The sequence below is a fragment of the Silurus aristotelis genome (genome assembly GCF_946808225.1).
Source record: "Silurus aristotelis genome assembly, chromosome: 18".
In the NCBI taxonomy this organism is placed as follows: domain Eukaryota; kingdom Metazoa; phylum Chordata; class Actinopteri; order Siluriformes; family Siluridae; genus Silurus; species Silurus aristotelis.
In genome coordinates, this window is record NC_139591.1 from 16,103,498 (window position 1) to 16,118,787 (window position 15,290).

A 15,290-nucleotide genomic window follows, 5' to 3' on the forward strand; every position below is an offset into this window, starting at 1 on the left:
ACACAAAACCCATAATAGAAAAATCAATAGTGGGAAAATTACTCACAGAACAAGAATAAAACTTACATACAAAGAGGCAAATCCGCTAGTGAATTCTGGACATGCTCACCGGCAGCACTAAATGCGGTGAAACTGATAACGTGGTCTTGTGTAACCGGTGCTACACTGTGGTGCTGGATTTCAGATCCTGCTACACTTGAATTTTAAAATAATGAAATCTGCCTATTTTACAGGATGGAATTTCAGGAGTGCATCACTAGGCTATTAAAAGAACATTTTTAATATAACTAATGCTTATAAATATAACATTTATATTCATCACTCTTGCCTGATGCTTTATTTCAGTGTCTTTCTGGCATTCCTAAAACATAAACTGACTTCCATACAATAATAATCCCATAAACTCAAAGTCAAAGCGTACATTTTGACATTGTGAATGTATAATCTTGTAAAAAAAAAAAAAAAAAAAAAAAAATTCATGCTTTTATGGTTAATTTTTATGATCACTATTAAAGAACCAATTCATTAATTTACACACAATTTGACACGAATTGTGTTTGTCTAAATGAATTGTGGACAGTTAGAGCCAGACACAAAAGAATTAAGAAAGAATGACGTTAGGGCATTCTTTGGGTAAAAAAATAGATGCAGACATCTATCAATAGATACACTGAACACTTTAATCAAGGTGCGATCCTTCATCATGCTAATGCAGACCTCCATCAGACTGCATGTGGTACTGTTTTTAAATTGCGTGACATGATAACTAACCATGAAATCATGACAGCGTTCCTAAATAAATCCTAGCAGTAATATGCTTTAAGGGGGAAGAATAAGGGATCACGGCAGACTAATATATTTATTATGAGTTGTCATTACTGGCCAGACATCGGTACAGAAACGTGCACAAGCAGTGAACAATAAAAGACGCCCAGGTGGCATTTTAAAGTTGTAGATCAATAACAGGGTCTGTCTCATGAAGTCTCTGTTGGCAGGTTGGAAAATCATACCTTGATCTGCAATATCAATACCCCAGGTTATACCAGTGTATCAGCTTTTTGTATTATAATAAAGATATTAAAACGGTAGGATGAAAATAACAATAGCTCAAGCAATATAACATCGGGTACTGGTTTCAAATTATTTTCTATTTAACACCTTATTGAGTTCTTTATTTTGTTTCTTTGTTTCAAAATATTTACAAGTCGAACGTAACACCTAACTATTAAAGTTTTATTTATTTGTTAAATGAAAGTACATCCCTAGATTACTAGGCTACCCATTCAGTTATTAGCTATCTATGTTTTATTCCTCTAATACTAGAATATTTGTTTAAATATGAAAGAACATCAGACATCTATTATTCTATCTATTAGTAAGTAATATTCTGAAATGTCTGAGACCATTAGTCCCTATAATCCCGTTTGTTATAGCAACTATAAAGGTTCATTCCCTCATTTCCTCTCAAAATTTTGACAAAAATAGTATGATGCTTGTTACTGGGAAACCAGAACGACCTTTACCCTGACAACTGATACAAAGCGCTGAATGGAGACTTTATCCACAAAAAGAAATGTCACCTCACAGAAACATTAACATACCTTAATGATTAAATATAATTAGAAATTAGATAGATTTAAAGCTATCTACATTAATGCACTTTTACTGAGGGAGCTGCTATAATGGAAATATTCATAGACACATTCTGATCAACCAGAATCGAGAACAGCTCTAATCAGAACTGAGAAGTTCTCAACATGGTCGAAAAAAAGAAAAAAAGAAAAACAGCCACAATAGTGGTAAAGACTACTGAACTTTATAATAAATAATATCACTGGATGAATGTGTGTTCTCACTAAATTGTTTACCTTCCTCTTCTTGAAGGCTTGGCGAGACAGGTAACCCCTGCAGGCAGCCTGGAACAACGTGATGTTTCGTTTGGTTTGCTCATCTCTCTGCTCCTCTAGTTTAGCCAAAGTACCCGCTCTGAAAAACACCTAATACACACAAACACACAGAGTGCATCATTACACTGTAAACTCTCCATTTACCCACCTGAATTCACTATAACTGAAAATTGATGCAATCCTGCTGCAACACTGAGCATGGTCATTTTCTATTGTTCTTAACAGTGTTTAATGTTATTTTCCAGCTCCGTTTGTGAAACTATCAGGATACAATATATATTTAATGAAAATCCCGCACTGAATAACTCTGACATACACTACTTTTTAAAAGTGTAGTATCAGCTGTCATATTTTTATTCAGCACACATTTTTTCCCTAAAACTACATATTATATTATATTATATTATATTATATATTATATATATATATATATATATATATATATAATATAACATTCAAACAGCCATTAACCTTATATTGTTTGGTTTTTCTAGATGATTATTTATTATTTAAAGTGTATGGAAAAGAACAATACAATTCATACAAAGACATTTTTCATTAGAGGGCCAGACACAGAAAGTGAGAACTATTGTTATTCTGCAGTGTCTTTTCTTCTTGTTCTAGTTAGATCAGGCTACAGAACCTTCTGGGAAAAAAAATTGCGACATTTGGCACACTGTTTGTTAAGAAGGTATGTTCTGACCAAATATGACCAAAGTGCTGTCAAAGTATGTAAATGTATGTACAATATCTCACAAAAGTGAGCACACCCTTCACATTTCTGCAACCATTTTATTACATGTTCTCAAGGGATAATACTATAGAAATAAAACTTGGATATAAAAGCTAAAAGCTAGAAGCTACCCCGGTGACTGTTAGCCGAATGTTTTGTGTTATGTTGTACATTGTTAATAGTTTTCATACTTAAGCTGTGAAATCCTGGTGATATATTCAGTTTGTGCTGGTCTGACTTAAATAAAATAGTGTTTAAAAATTACTTTGTGTTTAAGTCAGTTTTGTGTTTGTATAGACCATAAAGCATAAAAGGGCATTAATGGGGACATTAAAGAACGTTCTTTAAAAAAGTACAGTAACTAAAAACTTTTACTTTTAACAGTAACGCATTACTTTTTGGTGCAAGTAATCAACAAAGTAATTGAGTTACTAGTAACTGTAACTAGTTACTATTTCTTAGTAACTCTTACAACACTGGTGATCAGTGTGACAGAATTGTACTCAAAGCACCAAAATTGTATCTGCTCTAATAAAAGATATACAAATTTGTATAGTTCTGTCAAGCAGACAAAAACATGAACATGATGAATAGGACATGTGGCTTTGCATGGTTACACGACATACAGCTATTATCACTTAGGGTGTACCCACTTTTGTTGGCACTTATTTTGACAATAATGGCTGTATGTTGAGTTCTTTTTAGAGGACAGTAAATCTGTACTGCTATTCAAGCTGCTCATTGATTACTCTAAAATATATCCCAGTTTCATTTCTATATTTTTGTCTTTTGAGAAGATCTACTAATATGGTTGCTGAAATGTGATTGGTACATATTAGGGTGTTCCATCGACTCCAATGTTAAATTAAAAGTAAAGACCATTAAATATGAATTTAACGAAAATACACCTTACGTGTCTTTTAAGTTTTCGCAAGCACACCTGACACTCAAATGACACTCATATTTTGCGAACATCAAGTTAAAAACTCTACATTTTTATAACTTGTTTGTCACCATCATAATGTCCATCAAACGAAATGTTATTATGCAACAACTCGGCACATACATTAGCATTCACAAAACTTTTAGCAAGCATTTCTTGAGTGATTTATAAACAGTGTTTCATAAGCACAGTGTTCAGAGTGATTCACCAAATCATTACAGTTTACTGAAAAGTCTTTACACAAGAGCCTCCATTAAACGGTGACACTTTCAGTGTAAGTGCTTTTATCACCTTTTATAAAAATACTGTATGTCCTGAAGAATCTTTCTCAAAATTATTAGTCATTACAAAGTTAAGCATATTACATCAGCTAGACTTTATAAACATCGAGAAAAGTTTTAACTCGAATAAAAGAAAGGAATTTAAGAAAAAATAGCACTGTTTAATTTACTGCATGGGTGTGGCCTTATATTCCAATAAGAAAGCTTGATTGACAAGCAGGACTAAATACAGCTGTGCAAGCACGGAGAAAAGAAATGTAAATATATTGAATAAAGTTACACAAATACAACCAGTTACAGTATCTCACGAAAGTAAGTACACCCCTCACATTTCAGCAAACATTTTAGTACCTCTTCTCAAGGGAATAAACTATAAAAATGAAACTTGGTTATATTAAGAGTGTCAATGTGCAGCTTGTATATCAGTTTATATTTACTGTCTTCTAAAAATAACTCAACATACAGCCATTATTGTCAAAATAGCTGGCAACAAAAGTTAGTTCACCCTAAGTGAACATGTCATGGAAAACCTCTGTATGACTCTGGCCAATGTACTGAAACTCAGGGTGTTACTGAGCTTCTTATAGCCTCATTTCTCAAATCCTCAGAGAGTTCCTTTCCATGAGGTGCCATGTTGAACATCTAGTGATCAGTATGAGAGAATTTATATTAACCAAAATTTAACTGCTCTAATACAAGATACACAAATTTGTATGGTCCTGTCAAGCAGACAAACACATGAAGATGAAGAATAGGACATGTGGCTTTGCATGGTTACAGCTTACAGCTGTTATCACTTAGGGTGTACTCACTTTTGTTGGCAGCTATTATGACTATAGTGGCTGTGAGTTATATTATTTTCAGAAGACAGAAAATCTGTACTGCTATTCAAGCTGCACATTGACTACTCTAAAATATATCCAAGTTTCATTTCTCAATTGCTCACTTTTGTCAGATAATGTATATTGGCTAGATTTGCTTGCTTGTTTGTGAAATCAAAATGCGCACGAGTTTTAGTTGTTTTGAGGAAGCACACTTTTGACAGGAAGTGCTGAGTGAACATTAATGAAAATCGCTCAATCGAAATTTGCAAGTGGTCCGATTTTCCCTCCACACCTGCCAAATAATTAACCGTTCATTCCAAAGTCAATGAATCTGCAATTGTTTGGAAGCAGAGGAGACTGTTTAGGGCCTTTCCTTCTTTCCAGTTGATGGGATTAGATCTCTACTAGGAGACTTCGGTTTAATTTGTGATTAGCAGGCGAGCGTGTCAGGGTCGAGTTGTGCTGAATAACCCTGTCACCTGCCAGTGATGAGCCGAACAATGATTTTGACACAAAAGGAAGATGCATCTATTGTGCTGGTGTAGACATTGTTTTTTTCTCAGATAAACTACACAACAACCGCAGCGATGATTCGCTTTAGAGTTTTTAATGACATTTCTTGCACTGCCTAGTTGTTATTCTGGCTGTTGCTTCTAGTGACAGAGGAATAAAAGTCTACAAGTAATCATTATGGGAGCATGATTAAACAAGCACTTACCCTGCTTAGGCCCATATGATAGCTGCTCTTCTCCAGGTCCAGAGACTCCAGCAACTCCTCTACAGCCTGCAAAACACACAACATTTCTTTTTAATTCAAGTGATTTCACTTACAAGTCAAATGGAAGGCAAAAATCCTTCACTAAGCTTCCAAAATCTTTAACTGCTGAATTATAATCTATTTGCAAAAGGTCGCTCACTCTTTTAGTGATGATGTGTTAAGACATAAGCAGTTAAAAAAGACCAAAACTAACCAGAGCTATTTCACAGTCCCAAAGTGTCCTGCTAATGCTAATGCTCAGCTTCAGTGTCATCTCTCGCGCTCTCTCTCTCTCTCTCTCTCTCTCTCTCTCTCTCTCTCTCTCTCTCTCTTTTTTTTCTTTTAGTCTCTTAGAGCAGGACAGGTCTTGAGAACCCGATCTGAAAAGCCCCATCTAGATTACAGTGGACGAGGGGGTGGCAGCCAGCAGCACTAAAGCGCCATTGTTCCAGTCTGTTTCCACAGAAACCCATCAGCGAGACGCTGGCACAGGGGAAATCTGCTTCTTGCACTTTTTCGCCCATTCTCTCCTGCTAATGCCGGCTTTTGTGCTTTCCTCCTTCTTCCCACCGTTTCATTTTTGCGAGGCTTCATCCACGGGGAATTCAAACACAATTGACCTTCCTTTCTCCCACAATTCTCATCAGGATGAAAAAAAAAAAGTCTTCACGCTTATTTTCTGGTACAGAAATTCAACAAAGTCATGCAGCTGGGGAGATTTCAAATAAACCTATAGTTTTGCAAGCGCAGTCCCACTTTCTTCAGCAAATCGTTAGGTTCAAGATGGCAGCCACATTTTTCAGAGTTGATAATTGCTATAAGATTTTTAGGCCATTTTCCAAGCCCTAAGCCCCAGAGCAATTAATATATTTCTCCTGTCTGCACCCTGTATTGATTCGAACGGGAAACACAGCTGGGAAAGCTTGATTAAGCCGTCACAATGGGCACGATTAACTGAGCTTTATTTCGCTGTGACGGTGGCACAAAAGCAAGAGATGAGCGCCAGGCTTTGTCTCATTTCCCGAATGCCTGGAGCACTTTACTCCTCTCTCCACTCACCCTCTTCTCATCCTTTACAATGTAGTTACGGCCAAGTTTTTTGGTCAGGTGCGGAGCCATGACATCGAAGCGACGGCGGAACTCAGAAAACACCATGTGGTCTGGATAACCTGCGATAAAAAAAAAAAAATAATTTATTTTTGTTCATGCAAATAAACAAATAAAAAATTAAGCTTGAAAAGCTCCTGCTTTTCTGCACACCTTGTCTGTAAATACGGAGAGCATCCAGCAGCTTCATGCCCCGGATCTGAGCTCTCAGTAGGGACACGTCCAGCTGCATGAGACCTGGATCACAGCTCTCACCCTGGAGCTCAGCAGAACTGGAACTTCTTAAAACATCCATCTTAGGCAGCAGGCAGTGCACAAAGTGAACCCTTGACCTTTTGACTGTGTCCAGCAGCGCATCCTGTAAAAAAAAAAAAAAATTATAATTAATTAAGATTAAATCAGAAATCATAAGATCTTGGCCTGAACTCTGATTTCATTTCATTGTTTTAGAATCTATTATTATTCGAAAATTAACAAAACCTTACAGTCTTAATAAACTTCATAACTTTGAAAATAAGAGTCATAACTTTGAGAACCCTTTTAAATGTTTTATTATAAAGGCCTACTATTATGACCATGTAAAAGATTTTGTTCCGCCTTCAACCTTTCCATTAATCTAATTGAATTTCATGCTCTCACGCCAAGTTCTCACCACTTGGAGTTTGATCTGTATGCAAAGGGACTTCTTCTTCACCGCAGCCACACCGGTGGTGAAGGTCTTCCTCATGCTGGTTGCACGACGCAGAGCGAGTTGAGAGCCGCCCTCTAGCCCGGCGATCGAACCTGACAGCACAGTCACACTGCTGGAGCGGCCCATAAACAAGGCGCTGATGTTTTTCCTGTTTAATAGTGAGTGAGAAAATGTATTACATAATAGAGTGTTGCTGACTTCACTTAACACTAATGGTGTTCCAGTCTTTACATACAGAGCTCTGTATTCTGTGCAATTAACTGAAAAGCCTTTTTATGTTTAAGGTTTGGGCATGTGATGCTGTTTTTTTTTTTTTTTTACTGCACAGATCATTTTCTCATTCAGAATAAACAGCATATTTACTTTATTTATTTATAAGTCCTTTATTGTATTGAAAGAAGCGATACAATGTAACGTGTGTGTGTGTGTGTAGTGTGTACACGTGTGTTTTACTTCTGTGAATTCTGTAGTAGACTGACTGCATTCTGGGAGGTAGGGTTTTGCTTGGCAATGTTTAGCCAACCGCGGGCATCATACTCCACCCAGTCTGTGCCATGGCTGTGGGCAAGCAGAAAGTGTTGTGGCCGTTCGCTCTTCAGCAGCAGTGTTTGCCCTGCAGGAAAACCAGGCGTTCATGAGCACCATTGTTATTGTGTTTAAGTATATGTACGTGTGTGCATGTGTGTGAATAAATGCAGCTAAGAGACCTTTGCTCTCTCCTTCTGCAGGGCCGTAATAGCTAAAGAGTCTTTCTACTAATGCGTCCTCTGATCCTGCTGGGTTTGATGCCTCCTCTTCCATCAGCCAAAGCAGCCCCCTCGCCTCGTCTGTCCTTGATGGTGTCCGTACCTGACAGACACACACAAAGAAGATACAGGAGTTTCTCAACTAAATGCAGGTAGAGCACACCTACTTCAGAATGGGTAAGGAAGGGACAGTGGTGAACAGGGTCATGGGCAGCCAAGGCTAATTGATGCATGTAGGGAGCAAAGGCTGGCTCATGTGGTCCAACAGCCAACAGATGAGCTCCTGTAGCTCAAATTGGCGAAGACGTAATTGCTGTTAATGGTCGACAGGTCAGGACTGTTTTGACAGCAAACGGGGGACCAACACAATATTTGGCAGGTGGTCATAATGTTAAACCTGGACAGTGTAAAGGCCATTCCACCTTCTTTACTGCTTGTCTACAAGGCCAAGCTGCATATACTGGAACCGACAGACACAGATATGCAGGTAGAAAAAAAACTCCTTCCTGGCAGCTTGTAATAATCACTGGTAAAAGAATCAGCCATGCAGCGTACTAGAGACTTATACCCAAGATTACCCTCCACTAGCAAAACTGTACCCACCCGCACATGCTCAAACTTTAATCCTGCTGCTATACACTACCATTCTGCAAGCTAATCTCCATACTCACATTTGAACAAGCGTTTATAAATTCACAAGAACAGCAAGCTGAATTCCGTTCACCACCATTGCACTTTTAATTTCATGCTTTAATGTACTATACCCACCATTAAACAACAACAAGCCTGTCCAAGCAATTATCATGCTCTCGCATGCTTAAGGCGTAAATGGGCCGAGCCTTTAGTGTTCTAGTTCTGTCTCAAAAGCGACGCCTATGAGCAGGGCCCTGGCACAATTATTGGAAAAATAGCCGCTGCAATTCTGACTGTTTTGTCCCTTTGTCTCGCTTAACTCGAGTTTAATAGAGGCAAGAATAGCAAATGCATGTACATGAGACGAAGCAATTAGCCTACATCGATTCTCAATTCAAGCACTACACTTTAACTACAGCATCCCGACTGAGAAAGATCAGCCTAGACAAGCAAGAATTCACTGGTGCTCCAAGATAGTTAGCACTCGTCTGATGATGGTAGGCAACAAACACCATCGAGTCAGAGTAGTGAAGACATTTTTAAAGAAGAGCTTTTAGCCATAGGAAAGCCTTCAGAGAGAGTTTTTTGGGGTTATAAGAAATGAAAAAAAAAAATATATAGCTGTAATATAACATTGTTGCAGGTATGATCTTACCAAAGCCTGACTGGATGCCTGGTCTACAGCAGCAACAGACAGAGAAGGACTCTGCTCCATGTCATCTAAAGTGAGCTCAATGTTTTCCTAAATGAATGCAAAATGTTGGTTAGCACCTTAAATAATGACCTAAACATACAGTTTGTTGGTCAATACTGAAACATTCAAATAAATCAGACATACACAGGAAACAGATACAAATAAAAAATATATAAATATGATCCATTATATCATCTATTAACAATGTATTTTTGGTTGTCTGACTGAATGGAGACTGCAATGTTTAATAGTGCTTTTAGCAGGCTGATGTTAAATGTATTCTGGAAAGGTATCATAACATTCAGCTGATTACAGCATCACACAGCAGCTGACTGAGGGCTACAAAGTTTTGACTTAACTTCTGAGCTTCTTAACCAACTTTAACAAATGAGCTCTCCCTAATGTACAAAAAAAATTTTTTTTAATGTCATAGTTGAGCACTTTTTTTTAATAAATGTTATAAATTGCTTTATTTTATAAAAAAAACACCTAGATCTAATTAAATTTGAAAAGGCCAGATTCTGCTAATGAATTTTACTGCACTCACATATTTTTGTAAATTATATTTTGCTTACAGTTAATACCATCACATTTTATAAAAACTAAAAAACAGCTTTTTATAAACATAAAAAAAGAATAATAATTGTAACTCTCTGAGTGTACCATCTTTTCATAATGCATTCATTTAATTTAGAGTTTCATTCTAACTTGTTTAAAAATTCAGCTTTATTTCACTGGTATTCAGTATGATTTTACAACATACAACCTCAAATATTTAGTTGCAAAATATTCCTTCCAGCTGTTTCTTTTTAATAACAGTTTTTTTAAACATTTTACGGCCACCATTTAATATGTTTTCTATGGTCTTCACGAATAAAATACGGGTTTATGAGATTTATCTGTGCATTCAAAGTGGGTTTTTTTTTCACATTTTAACCAGCATTCCAACTTTTTGGAATTAGCGTTGTATTTGATCTGTTGAAATGGTACTCATTCTTATTGTTTACAATTTAATTTTTGTTACGTGATTACTGCTGGTGAATATTAGCAAAGTAAAAAAATAAATAAATAAATAAAAAGTCAGTTTGACAGTTTTTGCCATGTGGGGAAAATTTAACTGGACCTAAATATTTTAACTAACAAAAAGATCTAAACAATTTCCCTGTTGTTACTGATGTTACAGTGTATTTTGTGTGTGTGTGTGTGTGTGTGTGTGTGTAGACCTCCTTGTAGCGCTCCAGTTCTTGCACAAATGTGTGCTGGTGGAAAAGAGCCTGCAGTCGCTCCTGAGTGTAATTGTGACAGAGCTCCTCGAAGGTTGCACCTCTCTCGCTCTTGGCCTGTCGGGGATTTTGGGAGCCTGGAGTATCTACAATCAGCACAGAACACAGCGAGTGCTTCTGTGTCGACTTCAGAGCTCTAAAGGAAGACCAAGAAAAACATTGTACACTTTTCAAGATTTGTTTTCTAAGGCTCAAATCATTTCCTGGTTATAAAAAAAAAAAAAAAAAACGGGCAAATCATTCTTAAATGGAAAATAAGTCATATATATTATTCTGCAAAGAAATCCTCTATATTTTCCAATACGTAGAAACTATCATTTACACATATAAATAACAAACTAGCATTAAAACAGACAACTTGAAGCACCCAAGCTTAAGAGATTAAATTGCAGTTAATCTCTTAAATACTATTCTTACTATTTCAATAATTTTTAGCTAATTTCCTTTTTCTTATTTATGGGTAAATGTCAAAACGTTGACCTCAAAAAGAAAACATACGGGAAAAAAAAGATGTTTTTTCCCATCTGAGGCAACATTGACTCACCTGTTGATGAGGGAGATCAGGAGAGTGAAGATCTCAGAGTATAAACTGGAAGCCATGGCCTCCAAACACTCCATTGCCGTGGCCTTGGACCCTACACCAAGCACACATAGACAACGTCTCATTTCCAGACAGACTACGTGTATGTAAAAGAAAATGTCTGAATAATTACATATGTTCCTCAAGGACCAATAAGGATGAGTAGGAACTTGAGCACAATAAAATAAAGCCGCACTGGAGAAAGCGCTTTCATCATTCTGATGCGTTCAGTGCTGACATCAAATCTGAATATGCGAAGTGGGGATGGAGTGACTCAGGCTGCAGGCACCCACACACATTCTTCCTAGTACACAGTAAGCATTTCTGGCATCAGATAAATCTTGCACCTGCAACCAAGAGGCAGCGGCGCATCTAGACACACCCTCGGGAGACATCGGGAACGTGTCTGAGAAAGCGTAGGCGCTGCCCTGGGCGACAATCTCAGCTCACGCAATTGTAGAGAAATAAAAACGCTGACACTTATTACAAAACTGCAGCAGCACAGTACACACAACTCCCTGTTTAAACAAAGACGAATAAACACTGCGTACTGTATGCTGCGCCATGCAGAGAGTGTGTGCTCAAGACTTAAAGAGGATTATTCGCCTTCCGTGCATGTTTAGGTGTGATAACCTGCATGGGGGATCAATATAAAGAACACAAATCTTGGCTTATGGAAGGAAAAAAAAACTTGCCCGATTATAAAATCAGCACTTTCCTTATGGACACAACAAAACCTAAAAAATAATGTGTTTAAGTACAACCCCAATTCCACTAAAAGTTGCTGTGCAAACTGTAAGTAAAAACAGAATGCAATGATTTACATACTCATAAATACATATTTTATGCACAATGGAGCATAGAAAATATCAACGTGTAAACTGAGGAAATGTTACTGATGAGTGATACAGGATTCCAGCTGCTCAACAGTCCTGGGACGACTTTGTCATATTTTTTATGTGTAATGAGTGGTGGATGAAGCACTCGAGTAAAAAAAAAAAAAAAAAAAAAAAAAAAAAAAAAAAAAACGCATGTACTTGAGTAAAAGTAGCGCTACAGTAGGTAAAATATGACTCCAGTAAAATTGCTTCCTTTAAACTTTCACTGGATGAGTACAAAATATTCTCAGAGCAGTCCACAAATTTGGAGACATTTCTGGGAGCTCAATTTTATGTAAATATGTAAATATCAGAATAAATTCATTCATTGCAAAATTAAATACACGCCATAGTGCACAATTTATCAAACTCTCAGAAACAAGAACCATAAAACTCCTTGGCTGATTGTAGCCATAAGAAACATACAACATCTATATCCTTATAATATATGTCTTTTAAATGAGCTTTTAAAGCTGCACTGGAGATTCCCCCCTTACTGACCTCAGTTCAGGACCTTTTCAGTCCAATCACAGAAAACCTTTATGACATCACCTCTATTAAAGGCAACCAAAGCAATCAGTGCTGTTTAACTACAATCCATCTAGACTAGTTACAGTAGGCTGGAATTGTTTTGTTGCTACACACATTATAATAAACTACATACTATAAATTATATTATTATGCAGCTAAATGATATAGTGTTGCTAAAAGCATAGCAGGAAACACAGCATAACCTAAGTGATATACAATAATTTAATTAGATACATTAGCTTTTACTATCCTAATAATGAGATGAGTGATAGAGCTGCATGCAAACCTTTTTCACGTTTTCCCCATAGTTCTTCCCTCTTTTTTTCTGAATTGGGCTCCTGAGGGTTAAGACCTTCTTTTGTCATCTATAATTTTAATTTGGATTCAGTGCTTCTTACTGTCATGACATCACCACCCGCCTCTTCTTTCTAAATGGACGAGTGAGGGAATTTCTCTGGGTGGTGGGTGCACACTCCGAGTCCCGACCGAGTTCATTGACCCTCACAATATATAATAAATGACGCAAACTTGCAAATGAGCGGTGGGGCCACCCCGCAGGAAGATGTACATGTCGCCTCTGCCTAAATTCACCATTGCCAAGCAGCAATCAAAACAAGTTTAAAACCCTGGTTGGTGGCCTGCTGCGCTCTTGACCTGTTTTCATCCGCGCATAAATAAAAAGGAACGACTGATTTTGCAAAATGTAGTTTAGTAAAAAGTTAAATATTTAACTAGTATAGGTATTATATATAAATATTAAAAGTCTCCCCAAACGGAAATACTTGAAGTAAATGTAATTTGTTACTTTACTTAAGTAGTTTTTGTGTATCTGTACTTTACTTCATTACTGTCCACCACTGTTGATGCACCAAATGTTTTCAAAAGCAGGCTGGATAGTCCCTCTCATCTTTAGTCTGGAGGATGTGACACCAGAATACATTTTTTTTCTGACCACAGAACAGATTTCCACTTTGCCTGAAGTCCATTTTAAGTGAGCTTTGGCCCCATGTTCACATCTGGCCACTTCTTTGCATAATAGAACTTTAACCTGCATTTCTGGTTGGCACAGCAATCTATGTTTACAGAGAGTGTTTCTGTTTTTGGTCCCATGCAGTAATTTCCATTGCAGAATCGTGCCGGTTTTTAATGCAGTGCTGCCTGAGAGCCAACCATCACGGGCACCCAATATAGATTTTTTTGTCCTTGTCCCTTGTGCACAGAGATTTCTCCAGATTTTCTGAATCTTTCGATGATGCTATGTATTTATAATGAGATATAAAAAAGTCTTTACAATTTTATGTTGAGGAACATGTTCCACAATTTGTAGATGCAGATTTTTACAGTGTTAAACCCCTCTTTATTTTTGAGAGACTCTCTAAGATTATTTTTTTATACCTAATCATGATGCCAATTAACCTAATTAGCTGCTAAATGTTCCTCCTGTTTCCAATGTTTTTTTTTTTAAACACTTTCTATTTTTCGTTGCCTGTCCCAACTTGTTTTCAGGCAATAAAAATGACCTTTTTTCCCTTTAAATAGTATTTCCTAATTTAAAATATTTGATATATTTATGTAAATATATACTATTGTGACTAAAATATGGGTTTATAAAATTTGCATTCTGTTTTATACAGTTTTACAGCTTCTAGAATGTTTGCAACTGGGCTGTTTTTCTCAACAGAAAGATTTCTTTCAATATTCTTTCAATTTTTTTATTAAATAGGTTTTCAGCTAAATGTGAACCATAAAAATGTGTTTTTAATACCCATAAATTTCCTAGAAGGATGTATATGCACAACGCTCCACTACAGCCTCCTATTATCCTGGATAAACTATTCACGGTGCAGGATGGTGCTTTTATAAAAAGATGGGAAGTGACGGTTTTCAACTGTTATAGAACAGGAAATTCTTTCATAAACGTTCCACTGGACTGAACATGACTATAAACAGGCACAAAGGAGGACATGTAATACTTTAATAAATAAAAAGAGCTACTGTTGGCAAATTGCTGTGGAAAAAGAGAAATACAAAAATCCTGGATATGGAATAATACAGTAGTAATAAAGGAGTGTATTTCTCTGCTTATTCAACAGCAATTTGCCAACTATTACAATGTTTAATTTATTAGCTAAGAATGCACATTTATTCAGTTTACAGTATATATAATTAATGCTGTGAGATGTCTGAGATACAAGCTCCTGGTCTAAAAAGAAGCACAGTATCTCTTTCATTTCGTGAAAATGAAGATCATAACAGAGACTGAAAGCGCTTACAAATAAGAATTCTATCATAAATGTTAAATAAACGTCTCCTAACAAAAAGCTTCACATACCAGCTTCACAAAACAGCAAAATGTTTTAAATCAATTTATTACTAGTCTTTTAATTTGAGCTACTGGTGTACAAATCCCTGTGTATGAGCTGTTACTACAATAACTACAAATTCATTTTAATGGCACAAATTTTATTAACAGGGGATTCATGCTCTGCACATTTCTTTTACTATTTCTATTAAATGAATAAATAAATAAATAAATAAATAAATAAATAAATAAATAAATAAATAAATAAATAAATAAAAAAGGGGCCACATATTTATTTACAACATCCTTTTTTTCTCAGATAAAGAAAAAAAAAATGACTCCACTGAAAAATTATTTTTAAAATCACTAAACATTGCTTTAATGATGCATCAAGTATCAA

The 15,290-nt window shown here is 36.3% G+C and overlaps 1 protein-coding gene across 20 annotated transcripts in view; it reads right to left on the minus strand.

The window, feature by feature from the left end:
• The window catches only part of myo18aa (myosin XVIIIAa), a 78,463-nt gene that overhangs the window by 28,038 nt on the left and 35,135 nt on the right, over positions 1 to 15,290 (minus strand). For all 20 annotated transcript variants that reach the window (XM_083568371.1, XM_083568368.1, XM_083568357.1 and 17 more), the window contains 10 exons: positions 11,144 to 11,234; positions 10,540 to 10,735; positions 9,278 to 9,364; positions 7,951 to 8,092; positions 7,697 to 7,856; positions 7,205 to 7,391; positions 6,706 to 6,910; positions 6,505 to 6,614; positions 5,407 to 5,472; positions 1,869 to 1,997 (listed from right to left, as the gene is read on the minus strand). In XM_083568371.1, coding sequence (XP_083424497.1) covers positions 1,869 to 1,997; positions 5,407 to 5,472; positions 6,505 to 6,614; positions 6,706 to 6,910; positions 7,205 to 7,391; positions 7,697 to 7,856; positions 7,951 to 8,092; positions 9,278 to 9,364; positions 10,540 to 10,735; positions 11,144 to 11,234 — 1,373 coding nt within the window. The remainder of the gene's footprint in view (positions 1 to 1,868; positions 1,998 to 5,406; positions 5,473 to 6,504; positions 6,615 to 6,705; positions 6,911 to 7,204; positions 7,392 to 7,696; positions 7,857 to 7,950; positions 8,093 to 9,277; positions 9,365 to 10,539; positions 10,736 to 11,143; positions 11,235 to 15,290) is intronic.